Source organism: Bubalus bubalis, chromosome 1 (genome assembly GCF_019923935.1).
Source record: "Bubalus bubalis isolate 160015118507 breed Murrah chromosome 1, NDDB_SH_1, whole genome shotgun sequence".
Lineage (NCBI taxonomy): Eukaryota > Metazoa > Chordata > Mammalia > Artiodactyla > Bovidae > Bubalus > Bubalus bubalis.
The window spans coordinates 113,074,816-113,090,704 of NC_059157.1; the positions used below are offsets into that span (position 1 = coordinate 113,074,816).

Sequence of the window (15,889 nt, forward strand, 5' to 3'; positions counted from 1 at the left end):
ATCCCAGCCCCAAGCCACGCTGCGGAGAGAGAGAAGCAGCAAGGAGGCGGACTGTGCACCCAAGCGAGGGGGACTCTCAGCTGCAATGGGACAGGAAGTCTAGGTTGCTTATTATACCTATAGCTCCATTTCATTACTGAACGTAGGTCCTACGCCGTAAAGACCCACAATCCCACCAGCTCTGCACGGCCTCAGTGCAGGGGGCAACGGGCACTAGCTGCCTAACCAGGGAGCAGCTGGCTGCTGGTGTCTGGTTTTCACCTGCAGTATTCTGATAGGGTCAGGGCAGACACAAACCCAAGGGCCATCTATCTCTTCAACAATGAGCACCATTAAAAAATAAAAAGCACTGAGTAATAAGACACCATGACGCCGTGCACCTCCCCATATGATGCACTGAGGACACTTCTGTGGGATTCTTGTCAAAAATAACCTCCATCGAATCATGAGGAAACATCAGACAAACCTAAATTGAGACATTCTAAATCGAGACATTCTACACATTAAAAAAAAATGGTGTTTTTTTTTTTTTGGCTGCCTGCAGCTTGTGGGATCTTAATCCTCAGATCAGGGATTGAACCCTGGGACCCTTGAATTGGAAGCATACAGCCTTAACCAGTGGACCACCAGGGAAGCCCAAGACATTCTACACATTAATTAGCTAGTACTCAACAAAAGTGCCAAGGCCACAAAGGATCAGTAAAGGCGGAGGAAGCATCACAGACTGGAAGGGACTAAGGAGATACAGCAGTTAAATCCAATGTGGGGTCCTGGCCCAGCGCCTAGAACACCAAGAGGCCATTTGGGGGAATGCTGATGAAATGAGAATATAGCCTGTAGATTAGTTCATGGTGTCGTTGCAATGCTGACTTCCTGATTTTGACTACCGTCCTGCAGTTATGTGGGTTGTCAACATTAGGAGAAACTAGATGAAGGATGTACAGAAACCCTCCAGAGTACTTTTCAACCTTTCTATAAGTCTGTAATTATTTCAAAATGAAAAACAGGAGGTGTTGGAGTGAGGGGACACTTCTAGATTGTTAGATTTATGAGACATAACTAAATGCAAGCAGTGACTCTTGAGTAGGTCCTGGCTGTGAATAAATTCGGAGCAGAAGACATTTAGGGGTATGATTTTGGAGATTTGAATATAGACTTGGTATTAGATGATTGCAGAGGAACTGGGGTTAGTTTTGTTTGGTATAGGAGGCATGGTGGTTAAAAAGCAAAATGCCCTTAGAACAGGTGTAGATTGACATTTTATCAGGGGCACAATGTCCCTGTGTCTAAAATTTACCTTAAAAAATCAGAAATACACTTGAAACTAACACATCATTCCAAATCAACTATACTTCAATTTTTAAAAATCAGACAAAAGCAGATGAAACAAAATTTGCAAAATATTAACAACTGTTCTACCAATGGGGTGGGTGTTGATTACATTAATTACTTTTCTGTATGCTTGAAATGTTGCTTAATGAAAAGTAAAAGATGTGTATATATGCATATATATATATATACACACATACATAAATACATATGTGGAGCGGTTATCTTTCTCACTTAGCTGTGTCTACAGTGATTGACTATCTAACAAACACTTCATTTCCAACAGCCCACTTCCTAGTGGCTCCCTCAGAAGACACAGGCCTCTCTCAGGACACGGCCAGTCCTCAGAAGAGTTCAGGTACATCTCTTTGAGAGAAGCCTTCAGAATCTGAGATCCAGTCTTTGAAATATCCAGAGTACCAGAAAACCCTTATCTTAAAAAAATTTATTTATTTTTTGTTTTGGCTGTGCGGCATAGCATGTGGGACATTAGTCCAACCAGCAGTCCAAATCCAACCTGCACCCACTGCGTTGGAAGCACAGAATCTTAACTACTGGACCACTGGGGAATTCAACCCTTATCTTTTAAAGATGTATTGACTTTTTGCAAGAACCAAAGGTCACACAGAAACCAACCTGGTGAACACTTTGGGTGATTCAGTGGGCAATAGTGGTCTGTGTTAAAACAGGATGAGAGGATGAAGTGGAGAGAAGGTGTGTCCGATGCACTGGCCTGGGCCCAGATAGAAGTTCCCCACAAAGAGCGCTTCGCATCCCCATCAGGGAGGAGGCAGACCTCGGCTTCCTTGTTCCCCTGAGCACACATCTGGAGACTTCTCTCCTATATGAGCAAACTCAGCTCACATCCCACCCCGCTCTGATCTCCTATGCCTCTTCTTTACCCCTGGAGACCCTCCAGCCAGAAGAGGTTGCCTGGAAGGGATGAGGTACTTACTGGGGCACAATGGTGATCTGGACAAAGCAGATGAAGAGGAAGACGAGCGAGGCACAGGCCACGTAGGCACCGAATCGGTCATCCACCTGCTTGGAGTACTGAGAGGACATGGACAGGGGGAGGGGTGGAGTCACCCGGCCAGCCTGCTCCAACCCCCTTCACCCCAGACACAGCTGGGCTGCCCGCTCCCGACACCTGGAAGGCCAGGTCCAGACAGCACTGGCCTCAGCTCTCAGTAAATCAGTCCACTCACCACACTGTGGTGGCCGTGGGGAGGGCGGCTGAACTATGTTAAACCAGAAACTCTGCAGGCTGGGTCACCATGGGAGTGATCCATGACGATCACGGCACACGTTCCTGAGCACCACCTACACGCTAGGACACGTGCGGAGCCTGCAGGCACCACCGCACATCCTCACAAGAGCCCCAGGAAACAGGCACAGGACTGCTGCTGTTTCTGTTTCAGAGATGAGCATGCCGGGTCTCAGAGAAGCCAGGCGACTTGTCAAGAGTCACAGAGCTCATCTCCAACGTCCTGACCTCCAGCTCCCACCCCTCCCATGACATCAACCAGCTGGAAGAATGGCTGTGCTGGCAGAGAGAGGGTAATGCATGAGTCAGTTCCATTTATGCTGCTAAGCAGACTAAGTTCCCTTCTCATAGCTTCCCCCTCCTGATTTGGTGTGCCTCACTTGGCCACGATCATGCGTTCACATGATCCCATGTTGCCCAAACACAAGGGAGACCCTGTGACGTGTAGCAGAGACCCTGGACCCGCTCTGTCTGGTTCCAGTTCTCTCACTACCTCACTGGGTGGCCTAGGGCGAGTCACCCAACTACTTTGAGCTTTACTTTCTCAGTCACAATTTAAGGAGGGGGGGTGGACAAAGAGCTCTTGACCACCCCTTCCAACTCGAATACTTTGAGGTTCCAGTGTGCCAAAGGCAGCTGATGGTGCATCTGTCATTATAATGATAATAGCAATAATACAAATAGCAATATTTACTGAACATCTACTCTGTGGCAGATACTGTTACATGTGTTTTACACACATGGACTTGTTTAATCCTCACTGACACTATGAGGTATGTATGCGGAATATCCCCATTTTCCAGGTAAGCAAACTGAGGCACAAAGAAATTAAGATTTACCTTTTTCCACCAAGAAAGTCTTCCTAAAAGCCCCATTTCCTGGTTAGGACAGCATCAGAGCTGGGGAAATGGAGGTGGCAAAGAGGAGCTCTTTCCATGGTAAGGGAAGTGGGAAGGGAGCCAGCTGGTCACTTCTACCCCCTCCCTGTGGTCCTGATTCTTCCTGGGGCCCCTCCTTCCCACATGGGGTGCTGTACCTTCTTCTCTAAGTCAGGCTCCCTGAAGGTCAAGAGGAACTTGCGCACATGTTCAGATCGCAGCCTGTCGATGCTCCTGGCATCAATGGCACGGCCCAGAAATTCATCCACTTCATCCTCAGGGTTTGAACTTTCCTGGGCGTTCCTGGTGAGCAAGGAATCGCAGACACAAGACAGGCTGACCACCAGGGGGCGCTACCACCGGGGGACTGCCGGCTCAGCCTCTGTACCCAGACCCACTAGAGGGGCTGGATCAACCCTAATCAGGGGGTGGGAAGCTGAGAGTGACACCGGCCCAGCCAGAAGCCTAAGTATTTATATGCGCAGAAAGCTGCCCAAGTCTCAGAAAACTGCCCCCACGGGTTGTGGGAGCTTCGCTGACCCCATGGGCTGCAGCCTGACAGACTCTTCTGTCCATGGGCTTCTCCAGGCAAGAATAATGGAGTGGGTTGCCATTTCCTTCTCCAGAGGATCTTCCCAAGCCAGGGACTGAAGCCGGGTCTCCTGCATGGTGGGCAGACTCTTTACCATCTGAACCACCAGGGAAGCCCCCTGACCATAAGGATTTCCTAACTCTATTGGTATATATATTATTATACGATAACGGTAAAACATGAGGCGCACCAGGCTCCTCTGTTCATGGGATTCTTCAGGCAAGAATACTGGAGTGGGTTGCCATGCCCTTCTTCAGGGGATCTTCCCAACCAAGGGGTCGAACCTGCGCTCTTACATCTCCTGTATTGGCAGGTGGGTTTTCTTTACCAATAGCACCACCTGGGAAGCCCATATATGTTATACATGATAATGATAATATGAATCATCATCAAAGGTTTGAGTTTTTCTCTGCAGGTAACAATCTCTGCTCTTCACTCTTTAGCTGTACCATCATCCTGAAATCAAAGGCTGAGACCAGAAGGCAAGACCTCTGCCGCGAGGCCTGGGAGCCTCCTGGCTGCTCTCGCCTGACTCTGGGGACTCTATGGGAAACATATTGCACAATCTTATGGTGCTGAACTAAACACTCTACTTCTAGAGTGAAGCCCAGTCCTTGAGTGGGATTTCTGACAGCCCCAGAGACGGGGGAGTGGAGGAGAGAAAAGGGGATACTCCCTCAGGTCACTGGGATATGGCCAGGAGCTGGCGACCAATGTTTAAGGCCCTCCCCATCCTGGGAGCTGCACGTGTGTGTGTGTGTGTGTGTGTGTGTATTGTGTTTGTCCACATGTGTGTGTGGAGTAGAGATTATAAACAGGTGGTACCAAGGCCCAGCCTCTCTACGGGGGCCTGGGCTCCAGGGCTGCTGGTCTCTTGGGTGCAATGGGCTCTGTTCACTTGTGGCCAAGACTGCGTGTCCTGGGCTCATCCTCTACAGAGCACAGAAACCGAGCTCCAGGCAGCTTGGAGACAGCCCCCAGACCGAGGAGCAGGAGTGAAGGGCCCATGACTCACTTGTCCTTGGGGTCTTCAAAGCCCTGAAAAAGAGGGATGGAGAGAGGAGGAGAGGAGAGTGAGAACAGAGGGGATGAAGACAGGGAGGCTGCAGCTCATTCTCTGTCCACAGTCCACCCAGACCTTGGCCACAGACAGCACTGTACTCAGCCGTCCACTCATTCCTTCATTTGGCGAACACAGCTGGGGTTGGGACAGGCTCCGTGCTAGACACTGGAGGTGCACTGTGATTTCACTTCCTCCGCTGGCAAAATCCACGTGTCTGAGCTCTTCCGGTCCCCACACCTGATTCCTCGTCTTTCTCCAAACCTCCCATCACTTTCCTCCTGGACCATGGGCTTGGTGGTGTATATGTGTTAGTTGCTCAGTTGTGTCTGACTCTTTGTGACCCCATGGACTGTAGCCCACCAGGCTCCTCTGTCCATGGAATTCTCCAGGCAAGCATACTGGAGTGGGTAGCCATTCCCTTCTCCAGAGGATCTTCCTGCCCAGGGATCGAACCCATGTCTCCTGCATTGCAGGCAGATTCTTTACCATCTGAGCCACCAGGGCTTGGTGGGTACCCTCTCAATTCTTCCACTTACTTAGATGGAAATAAGAGAAACTGCTAAGTCAATGAATCCCCACATGCCTGTGCACACCCATGCACACACAGCTCACGGACACACCTCCCACCACTGCCAAGCACACAGAGAATCTGGGAGTTCACAAGTTTTGAGCTTAAGAAAATGAAACTCTGGTCACCTGAAACAGCTTTTCTGGTATCTGAGAATCTGTGTTCTTGTTAGGCTGGGGCTGGCTGGGGACCCAGGAGGTGAGGTACCTGTAGTCAAACCTGCCTCGGTTTGACTACTGTTCTGATGTTCACTCACACAGGGCAGGGGTGAGGGTGGGAGGGGCCCCTATGAGTTACCAAACTCAAGGCCCTACGTAGAGTCCATCTACAAAGTCCACAGAGGATAGTGGTGTGTCAGGGTGTGACTGTGACGGAAGGGAGGGAGGGGTCCCTAAATGGGGAGGGGTGGGACTTGGGAGGCAGTGCGGGAGGCATAAGTACCCAGGGCAGGCAGCTTCATGTTGCCAGGACAAGGGCAGAGGGTGACCTCCTGTCCCTGTGATCCAGCGTGGAACATACTGCTGGGCAGACAGGGGGCTGGTAAACATCAGGGGGCCCAAACCCCAGAGGAACAGATCTCTCTTCATTCCCACTGAGGTGGGGGACTTACGTTGGTCTCCAGGAGTCAGAGCTTCCTGGCTCTGAATAGACGTGGGGCCCATGGGAAATGAGGTGTCTGTGCTCCCCACCAGCTCGGGGCTCCCAGGGGCCTCGACAGCCCCTAGTGCCACATCCAAGGGCCCGACCGTGGGCTCTGAGTGCCTCCCGGGCTGCCTGATGGTGGCCTTCCCTTCTCCTTGTTCTCTGAAAATCTCCAAGCCCTCCATCCTGGCTACAGGATCTGGCCCACCACACTGTCCCTGCTCGAGGCTGGAGGAGCCGGGGTCACTCAGGTGAGTGCCCCATCTGGGGGCAGGCGGGATCCCTCAGGGTACAAGGCCCACTCCCCACAAGCCACGGTGCAGGGCTGGCCTGCTCACCTCCACCACAGGGGCCAGCAACAGTTTTACTCAGAGGATGTCCAAGCCACGTTATGCCTATACTAGTCTCTACAGCTCAGAACTAGAGCTGAAATGTTTCTAACAAACCTGTCTCTGACTTTCTCTAGCATTTCTTTGGTCATTTGTATGGGCTGCTGTTGGGGGCTGGGTCCGCTCTAGGCTCCCTGAGTGCCGGGTAGGAGTGGTGAGCTGACGACTGTCGGAAAACACTTTGGTGGATGAACCACAGCAAAGGGCCTCTGAGAACACAAGCCAGGGACTCCCCTGGTGGTCCAGTGGTTAAGAATCCACCTTCCAATGCAGAGGATGCAGGTTTGATCCCTGGTCAGGGAACTAAGATCCCACTTGCCTTGGGGAAACCAAGCCTTCATGCCATAACTACAGAGCCTGCACGCTCCACAGCCTGTAACAAGAGAAGCCCGGGCACCATGACAAAAAGCCCAGGAGCCACAGCTAGAGAAAGCCTGTATGCCCCAACAAAGAGCCCGCTTGCCACCAGGAAGACCTGGAATGGCAAAAACAAACAAACACAGAAGCAACCCACAGGCCAGTGGACTGGGTTCCCTAACCTGCTCACTGGCTCCAGCACTGTGGTCCTCAGCCCAGGGAGGAGGACCCTCAGATGGGCTCCTGCAGTTCTGCCTCAGCACTTCTGGTAGCAGCTCAGCCCAGTGTTTCTGTCTGCTGCCTGAGTCCTCACCTTACACACTCCCCTGCCAACCTCTGTATTAATAAATAACCTTAGAGACTTTACGACACAAGCCTAAGACAGTGCAGCTCCTCACTACGCCTAACAAGCTGGGTAAAAGATGGATCAAGATTTAAAGAAAGAAGCTTCTGACTGCTAGTTACTACCCTCTAACTGCTCTCGGTCACTGCTTAATCTAATTCCCACCCTCCACCACATCTTCAGTGAAAGTCCAGGAAGAAGCTCTCTTTTTGGGTATCTTTCTCCAGGGTTTCTGGGCAGGTTTAACACCCAAAGCCAGTGGTATTCCAGACAGGACACTCTGGGCAGGCAGGGGCCCAGAAGATGGTGCTTCGATGCTGGCCCCGTGGGTGACTCCGCCCAGCAAGGAGGGGGTGGGGAGCCTCTTCTCTCCTTCTACAGGGGTGTCTTCAACACTTTTCTTCTGCTCACTTTCCATTTCCTCCCCTCTGGGCGAAGCAATTAACACCACGAGGAACCTTTCCGGCAGCCAGTCTCCCCTGAGACTGTTTCCCAATTACGGCCCTTCTGCTAATTCTTCCAAGGCTTCTTGTCCTAACAATGATTAATGTGTCTGCCAAATAGGTGCTTATAGTCCAAACTGGCTCCTCTGAGACTCTGAAATAACTGAAGAGTCTACTTATACCAAACATCACTAGAGAAAAAAACTTTCCAAAGATTTTAAACAGAGAACGGACAGCAGGCACCCTTCGTGCCTGCTGGTGGTTTTCCATCCTCACCTCTGTCCTGCCGCATCGCTTTCTTCTCTGTTCTCCCGGATCTCTCCATCTCCCCCTTACCCTCTCTGTCCTCTCTCTCCAGTCTTCCTGCTCCCCTGTGCTTCTCTTTCCTCCCACCTGCATGAGAGCTCCCCTCTTTGCATCCTGTTCTCAGTCTTCCCCCTCTCCTCTCACCCTCTCTTTCACCTCTTGGCCATGCTGGTCACGCGCTACAGAGTCTGCAGAGGATGGTTAAAGAACCAGGGTGAGAACACAGAAGGTCCAGCAATTGCTTTGCGAGTGGCCTGGAGGAAGCTGGAGTGGTGCCTGGAGCCCTGGGCGGCACTGACCAGGTCCACGTTCAAAGCCCTGAGGCTAGAGGCCAGCCCTCCTCCACTCTGTGCCTTATATTATAACCTCGAAAGTGAAGAAAGTGAAAGTGAAGTCTCTCAGTCGTGTCCGACTCTTTGCGACCCCCTGGACTGTAGCCCACCAGGCTTCTCTGTCCATGGGATTCTCCAGGCAAGAATACTGGAATGGGGTTACCATCTCCTTCTCCAGGAGATCTTCCTGACCCAGGGGTGGAACCCGGGTCTCCCGCATTGTAGGCAGATGTTTTAACCTCTGAGCCACCAGGGAAGCCCATATTATATTATAACCTTGGTGTCCTGTAAGTTGCCTCTTGACCATCAAAAGTTAAAATGGTGGTCCTGACTCAACTCACTTTTTTACTTCTGTGCATTTTCGTTAAAAGTTAGTCATCTGCTACTGGCTAGCTGGCAAGGAGCAGAATGACTGGTCCCCAGACTGTCCCCTCCCTCAGACCCCTGGATCTGTCTGCCGACTCAGCTGGACTCTTGGAGTCTCCAGTCACTTCAGCTGCAATGTAAACCCAGTCTGAGCCACAGATCCCAACGTGGGGATCCTAGTGTGGGGAGCATGCCACCCATTCCTTTATCAGAATCTGTGGGAACTAAGTGGACACACACACACACACCCCTATCCCTCTCTCAGGGTGGGCAGCTCCTGCCTGGGAATCAGGCAGGAGCTGGGGAATGTGTTCAGATGTAGAAGCTAAGCTCTCAGGAAAAAAGAAAGAAAACACTGCTGCTGAACCCGACTTCCTGTTACCCTGCTCCCTCTTCTTCCCACCCTCTGATGTCTTCCTTCTAGCCTCACTGATAGAACCCTGAATTAGCTGTCTGCGGTGTGTGCAGGGGCGGCTGAGGGGGTCTGTCCCCCGAGGCAGGCAGGGTCCCTTGAGATGGAGGCGACGCCCCTACCATAGCCTTGGCTCATTCAGCCCGCACTCAGTCCGCACAGCCTCACAGGAACACTGGAGTTAGCAGGGTGTTTCTCAGCCCCGAGAGCAAAAAGACCATCTCTTGGCACCAGCCAAAAAGCACTGGGATTTTTTTCTGGGTGACTGAGCCAGAGTATATGTTTCAGCGGTCTGGGAAATATACCAGATGCTGGAAGGTGTCTGAAAAGCTGGTGCCCACCTAACTCCCCAGGGTTCCTCAGACAGTTCCAAGAGACCCCTGGAGACTCTATGAGACCCTGAGTCCAGCCTGCACCAGCAGGCTCTGCCAAGGGGGAGGGGGGAAGGGGCATTGCTGCTCTGCTCCAGAGTCAAATCCAGCATGCCAAGAGATGGTGGGGCCCACGGAGAAAGCCTGGGGCTGGAAGTTAGGTGCTCTGGCTCCTGGTCCCAAGTCAGGGTGAACCTCTTTCCAACATTTCCTCCTGTGGCTCCCCAGGTTCCCTTGGCCACATGAGGGGTCTGACCCAGTCCCCTCACCCACAGGGGGCCCCAGCCCTGGAGAGTACGGCTCACACACTGCCCCGCCAGCCACTCACCATCCGCTTCATCTCCTTGGACACCTGGTTGCCACCCAGGTGGTTATAGAAGGGGCGCTCAGCCCCCCAGTGAGGCGGGTTGTGCCCGATGGAGTTGGTTCTCTGACGGTTCATCTTGGCAATCATGGCCTTCTCTTCTTTCTGGGAGAGCAACAGAAAGGCATCAGCCCATGGACAGGGCCCATCCGGTGAGCCCACGCAAAGAGTTTCATTCCTCCCAGTGCCTGGGCAGGCAGGAGTTATGGCAGAGGCCTCTTCCCTCTCTGCACAGCCTGGGGCCCTAAAGTGCATCCAAGAAAGTATCCTAAGTCCCTCAAACTCCCCAGACCAGCCCTGGCTGGGGGCTGTGAGCCTCAGGTGGGAGCAGCAGGACAGGATGATGAGGTTGGTCTTGTTGGGAAGCCATGGGGCATGGGAACATCTGTCATTGGCACAGAATGTTAGAGCCTGGGTCTGAAAGTGCCTGGGGGTGATGGAGGGAGAGGAAACCAGAGATTTCTATTTCTACCCCAAAACAGGCTTGTTCTAGCACAGTGAACAGTAGAACAGGTCCTGCTGCTCAGCGGCAGCTTCAGGAGGTTTGGGTCATTAGAACGTGAGGTTCAACGGCTGACATGAGTTGTACAAATACACAGACTGGGCCTCAGCCAGCTCTCCATGTGCCAACCACAATCTATCTGTTCATCCACTCAAACAAGCTCGAGGTGGAGGGCTGCAGAGGTCCTGGGGGGACCTGGGTGGCCTTCCCCTCTTCTCCATCCCTGAGCCTGGGAAGGCAGCCGCTCAGATCAGGGAGGCCGAGGGGAGAGATACAGCCTGCTTCAGCAGACACAGCTCTGGGTTGGGGGTTGTCCCATTTCATCTTTCCTGGACCACTTGTCAAGCTAGAAGAGCCAAGACCCAGAAAACCCAGGGCAGAGGGTAAGCCTTTATCCTGGGTGGGGCCGGACGAGGAGGCCCGTGGGCCCAGCGGAGAGGAAGGGTGTGGGAGGAGGGCCTGGGAATATTTCAGTTCATTTACACTCCAGCCAAACAACAAACAAATGCTTTAAAATGAGTCAATTAAGCCACAAGGCACTTTCCCCAAAGCACCTACACCCTCCCATCCTTCTCCCAGGTGTCTGTGGCAGGCCTGACACAGCTCCCTCAGGGGCTCTCCTCAACACCCCCACACCCCCTCCCCGCAGCCAGGATGCATGTGCTGGGCTTCCCAGAGAGGGTGGGGTACGCCCCTGATGCCCCTCCAAGGGTGGGCGCCTGGCCTCAAACAATTCTGCCCACTTTGAAAAATCTACTTTTGCTGTCTCCAAGACTTTCGCTGAAACTTCCTCACAGTTTAATTTTGTCTTTAGTCTAACTCCTTAGGAAAGAAACAGGGAAGTTTTTTCTATCAAAGGGCTCTGACCAACAGATAAATTCAACTGGAAGGCTTATAAGTAAAAGGCATTTCAATCTAGGGAGAAATATAAAATGGGTAAAATAGAAAATGCTCCCATTTGCTTTAAAAATTAAGAATATGGAACATGACACTATTAAAAACAGAACACTAAGTCTGCTAATATTTCCGTTTTTTTTTTTTTTGGCACATGCAGGCTGAGACAAAAGAAGGAAGAAGAAAGACTAGAAAGTGAGAGGGGGGAAGGACAGAGTATGAAGAAACAGAGATACATAAGTACAGGCAGAGAGAGAGTAAGATCAACCTAGTTAGGCAATAGACAAGGAACAAGATGGAAATAAAGGACACCGTATACCCTGATGCCGCATGTCCATCTCATGGCCTTCTGTTGCATTGTCACTAACTGATCTGAGGTCTGTTGCATTTTTGCAACAGAAGAAAAATGAAAACATCTCCTGTTTGCCATCAGCCTTTGCTAAGCCTCTGTGGCTCTCACGTCTTCTGGAGACACAGGGACCACGACTGAATCGGGACTTGACTCAAGGAAAGAGTAAGAGGAGAAGGAAGCAGCAGGCCAAGAAACAGTCCTCCCACAAGGAATGAAACTCTTCCATCGCCCCCCCCCACCCCCCATCCCCACCCCACCCCCACACCACCCCTCCCTGCCCCCGCCCCACCGCTCCCCCATCCCCACCCCCAGCCCCCGCCACCGCAGGCCCCTGCCCACGCCCAACCCCGCCCCAGCCCTTGGCCCCCGGACCCGCTTCTGGGTGCAGCGCAGGATGAGAAAGGTCTCGATACTGTGCTCCTTGAGGTAGGCGTTGCGCTCGCCCCCACAGCCTGGCTCCACCTCATAGTCACCATTCAAGTAGTTGAGAGTGGCCTTGGTGATGTGGATGCGTCTAGGGTGGGGAGGCAAGCAGGGAGAGGAGGGCAGTAGCTATGAATTCAGAACCCCCGCTCCAGTGCAGAACCAAACTGCCACCGACTGAGTCATCATTCAAATCCCAGAGCTCTGGCTCAAATGCTCACCCCTATCTGGGTCCCTCAAGGGACCGTATGCCTCCAAGTCATCAAGATGGCTCGGTGGGCCCCGCGCCAGCTCGCGGCCAACGAGACCACACCACAGCACATCGGCATCATGTTATTACAATAAAGTAACATGTCAGCCTGCCAGGAGAACACGGCCTCCAGTCTCACAAACCTGCAGAAGCCAGCGGTGGCTCTTGCTGACTACAGGATCGTGTCCAATTCTCCAGCCTGGCATGAGCGTCCTCTGCACAGACACACTGTTTCTCCCACTGGTTCCTAAAAGGCCATCTGCTCTTCCTCCATTCCTTGGAAGTACTGTGTTTTCCTCCACCTATGCCTGTCCCCAGCCTAGCACCTCCCCCAACCCCGCCTTCCCCACCTGTCCCCATACTGCCCCTTGTGCCGGGCCAGCTCACCTTCCACCTCCGTATATCCTGGCCAACCCCCCATCCCCACCCCACCCCCCGCCAGGGTTCCTCCCCTATCTAGAAGTCTATGCTACCTCGCATCTCAAAACAGACCACCAAGTTCTGTGTAGTTTCTGGATGAACACTAGGTGAGGGTTGGGACGTGCTCCCTACAAACTGCCGTGAGTCGGCGCTCAGCTACTAGAGGAATCCCACTTAGATTCTGTAGCCCCCCAGGGCCACAGCTACCTGGTCACGCCCATCCTGGCCCCTCCCACAAGAGCCGCCTGGGTGGGGCCAGGCCGGAAGCTGCCGTCTCTCACTCACCCCGCCTTGCCTCCAGCCTCCATGTGGTTGGCCAGTGTGACATCGTTAGACCAGACATCGAACTGCCACTTCCTGAGGCCGAGGACACCGCAGTGCACTCTCCCGCTGTGAATTCCCACACGCATGTTCACGTTCACACCTGTCACCTCCCGGACCAGCCTGGGGATGGAGCAGGGGTAAGGCTGGGAAGGGGTCAGGGCCAGGCGCAGAGAGTGGGGGTGGCTGGAAGGCATGGGGTCAGGGTGCGTGAGAAGGTGCAGAGGTCAAAGGGTCATTTCTCTCTGGGCCAGCCCAAATCCAGAGTCTGAAACTGTTCAACCTGAAGGGCAAGGGCTGAGCCCTTGGTGCTCAGTGGCTCTAAACTGTGAGAGCGCTGTTTCCTATCTTGCCCACAAGGTGGCGCAGCACCTCACACTAGAATCCAGGCCCCACTGCTTCCCCCCGACAGCTAGGACACCTGAGCCAGCGCCACCCTCAGTCATCAACTAAGTTGTGTTCTGAAAATGCAAGCGCACGTTAGTGCCGATTTGAGTCAACAGGAAAGTTACAGTCACTCCAATCTCCATTCATATAATTGTCAGATTTATCCACATTGCTGCTTCTTCGACATTAGCAGGATGATGGAGAGACCCTGCCCAGGAAAGAAAGGAAGCTGGGGCAGGTGCAGGGGACCAGGGGTCTCCACATGCTAGAAGACAGCTCCAACCCCACCACATGCACCATGCACGTACCCGGGGGTCCCCAGTAGATGGGTGGGCCACCTGTAGGAGGGGGAGTCGGATGGAAGCTCTGCAGCTCTGGGTGTGTGTCTGGGGCACAGGAGAGGGAGCCGGTGCTCACATTTGCACTTTTTAGGGGCCTGGACCCTCTCTGACTCCCTGCATATGGGCCCATTCAGCCAGCAGTGGGGCCGGCAGTCTGACTTGGCCTGGTGGGCAGGACCACCATGTGGACTCCAGCTCTTGCCCCATCCTACACCAAGAGGCTGATACCCACCACAGGGAATACTTAGGTCACCTAGCATTTCTCTCGTCCTGGGATCAACTCTGCCAGTACCTTTGCTGGAGCTGTGTCTTCCATCCACAAGACCTCTGGACACTTGTTTAGGTTAAAGTCTCTCATTCTGCCTTTTTGGCTTAATTCCAAGGCCACCTTCTTTATGAAGTCTCCCTTGGTCCTCCCAGTGGAATCAACTGCCCTATCCTGGGCTCTCTGCTGCAGTTTGCCTCTCTTACCTGATGGTGTCCACTGGGCATGCCTGGTATCAGAGCAGCGGGAGTCCTGGTCTCTCTCCCTCAACAGACTCCATGCTTCTGGCCCCGTGTCTAGCCCAGGCATGCAGGGGAACTCGGAAAACACCACCAAAGGGAACCGAGCCAAACAGAATGGACCCGGCCACCTCCTGGGCCAGCTACTCTGACCTCTGACCTTGCCCACTGTGGCTTTTCTTTTGCCACACCCAGGCTACTTCTAAAACTCACAATTATTAATCCTGGATACAATCTCTGATCCTCTCCCTTGACTGACTGTAAGCTTGGATTGTCCATGTTGTTTAATGACTGGGGCTTCTTCTGTGGTCAGCAGTGATCAAGAATTGGCCCAAAGATCTGTTTGCTATTGTTCCCAGGAAGGATGGATTTTCTTAAATGGGAAATTTGTGTCCGCATCTACCTGCCTAGCAGTATTACTCCGGGGAGCTATTTAGCTCCTGTGAGCCCAACCTTTCTCATCTGGGAAGAAATGGGACTGGTGACTTCTACCCTTGGCTGACTGGCTCTGAGAAGACATAGGGGCTAGAGCGGTAGACAGTCCCACAGCACAGGGCACAGCGCGACTCCCAGCCAGTCCCCCTCTGCTGGAGGGGTGGTTCCACACCTCCTGCTGCCCTGGAGTCTGCAAAGCCCTCCCTTCTCCCAGGACAGGTCCCTGTGTGCAGAGCTTCCCAGGCTGCTGCAGACAGCCCAGGAGAAGACCCAAAGCCTGCAGGTGTGGATCAACCCTCCAGAGTGGCCAGGGCCCTTGGGACGTGGCTTTGCCCCACTGTTGCCCTGCATCCACCAGTTCAACATGAGTCAGTTACTCGGGCTGTGGGACAGCAGACGGGCAGTCCCCTGGAGATGGACATGTCCTTACAGGCAGGCAGTCACCCAGGAGATGGGCACTTACGAGATGGCCTCGATCATGTCCATGCCCATCTCCACGCAGCAGTGGGCGTGGTCAGCCCTGGCTTCAGGCAGCCCTGAGACACAGTAATAACAATCTCCCAGGATCTTAATACGTAAACAGTGATTCTCCTGGAAAGCAAATTAATTTTAAAAATTAAAAATAGCAGGAAAGAGAAGTGGGAGGGAAAGAAACAGGAAGCAAACAGATTCACCCTGTGCCTGGAATAACTTGCCTTTTAGGGCAGCGAGCACAGACCCAGGGCTGGCACGAGGTGAGGCCCCAGCACTGGGACAGGCTTATCGGGAGCCATGGGGGACAGAGGACAGGCCGAACAGCCCTAGAGAAGCATTCCAGTGCCCCCAGGCTCAGGAACTCACTTTTATGGCCACAGCTGAGGCTCAAGGAGAATGCAACTGGCTCAGTGTGGCAGCGAAGGCGGCAGACTTATCAGCATGAGAGGCCCTGAGCTGAGAGCAAGGGCCCCATCCCACTCCAGCTCTGGGGCATGCTCCGACTCTTGGCCGAAGGTTCTACTGACAGTTTTGTGACTCTCCTTTTATGAAAGACTGAAGCAG

At 53.0% G+C, this 15,889-nt stretch overlaps 1 protein-coding gene across 1 annotated transcript in view; it reads right to left on the reverse strand.

Annotated features, from left to right (window-relative positions):
- ADCY5 (adenylate cyclase 5) overlaps window positions 1-15,889 on the reverse strand; it is a 159,018-nt gene that overhangs the window by 32,381 nt on the left and 110,748 nt on the right. Inside the window, exons 5-11 of the mRNA XM_025285182.3 lie at window positions 15,315-15,442; window positions 13,149-13,307; window positions 12,143-12,284; window positions 9,987-10,127; window positions 5,082-5,104; window positions 3,633-3,777; window positions 2,285-2,382 (exon numbers count right to left, since the gene is read on the reverse strand). Coding sequence (XP_025140967.1) covers window positions 2,285-2,382; window positions 3,633-3,777; window positions 5,082-5,104; window positions 9,987-10,127; window positions 12,143-12,284; window positions 13,149-13,307; window positions 15,315-15,442 — 836 coding nt within the window. The remainder of the gene's footprint in view (window positions 1-2,284; window positions 2,383-3,632; window positions 3,778-5,081; window positions 5,105-9,986; window positions 10,128-12,142; window positions 12,285-13,148; window positions 13,308-15,314; window positions 15,443-15,889) is intronic.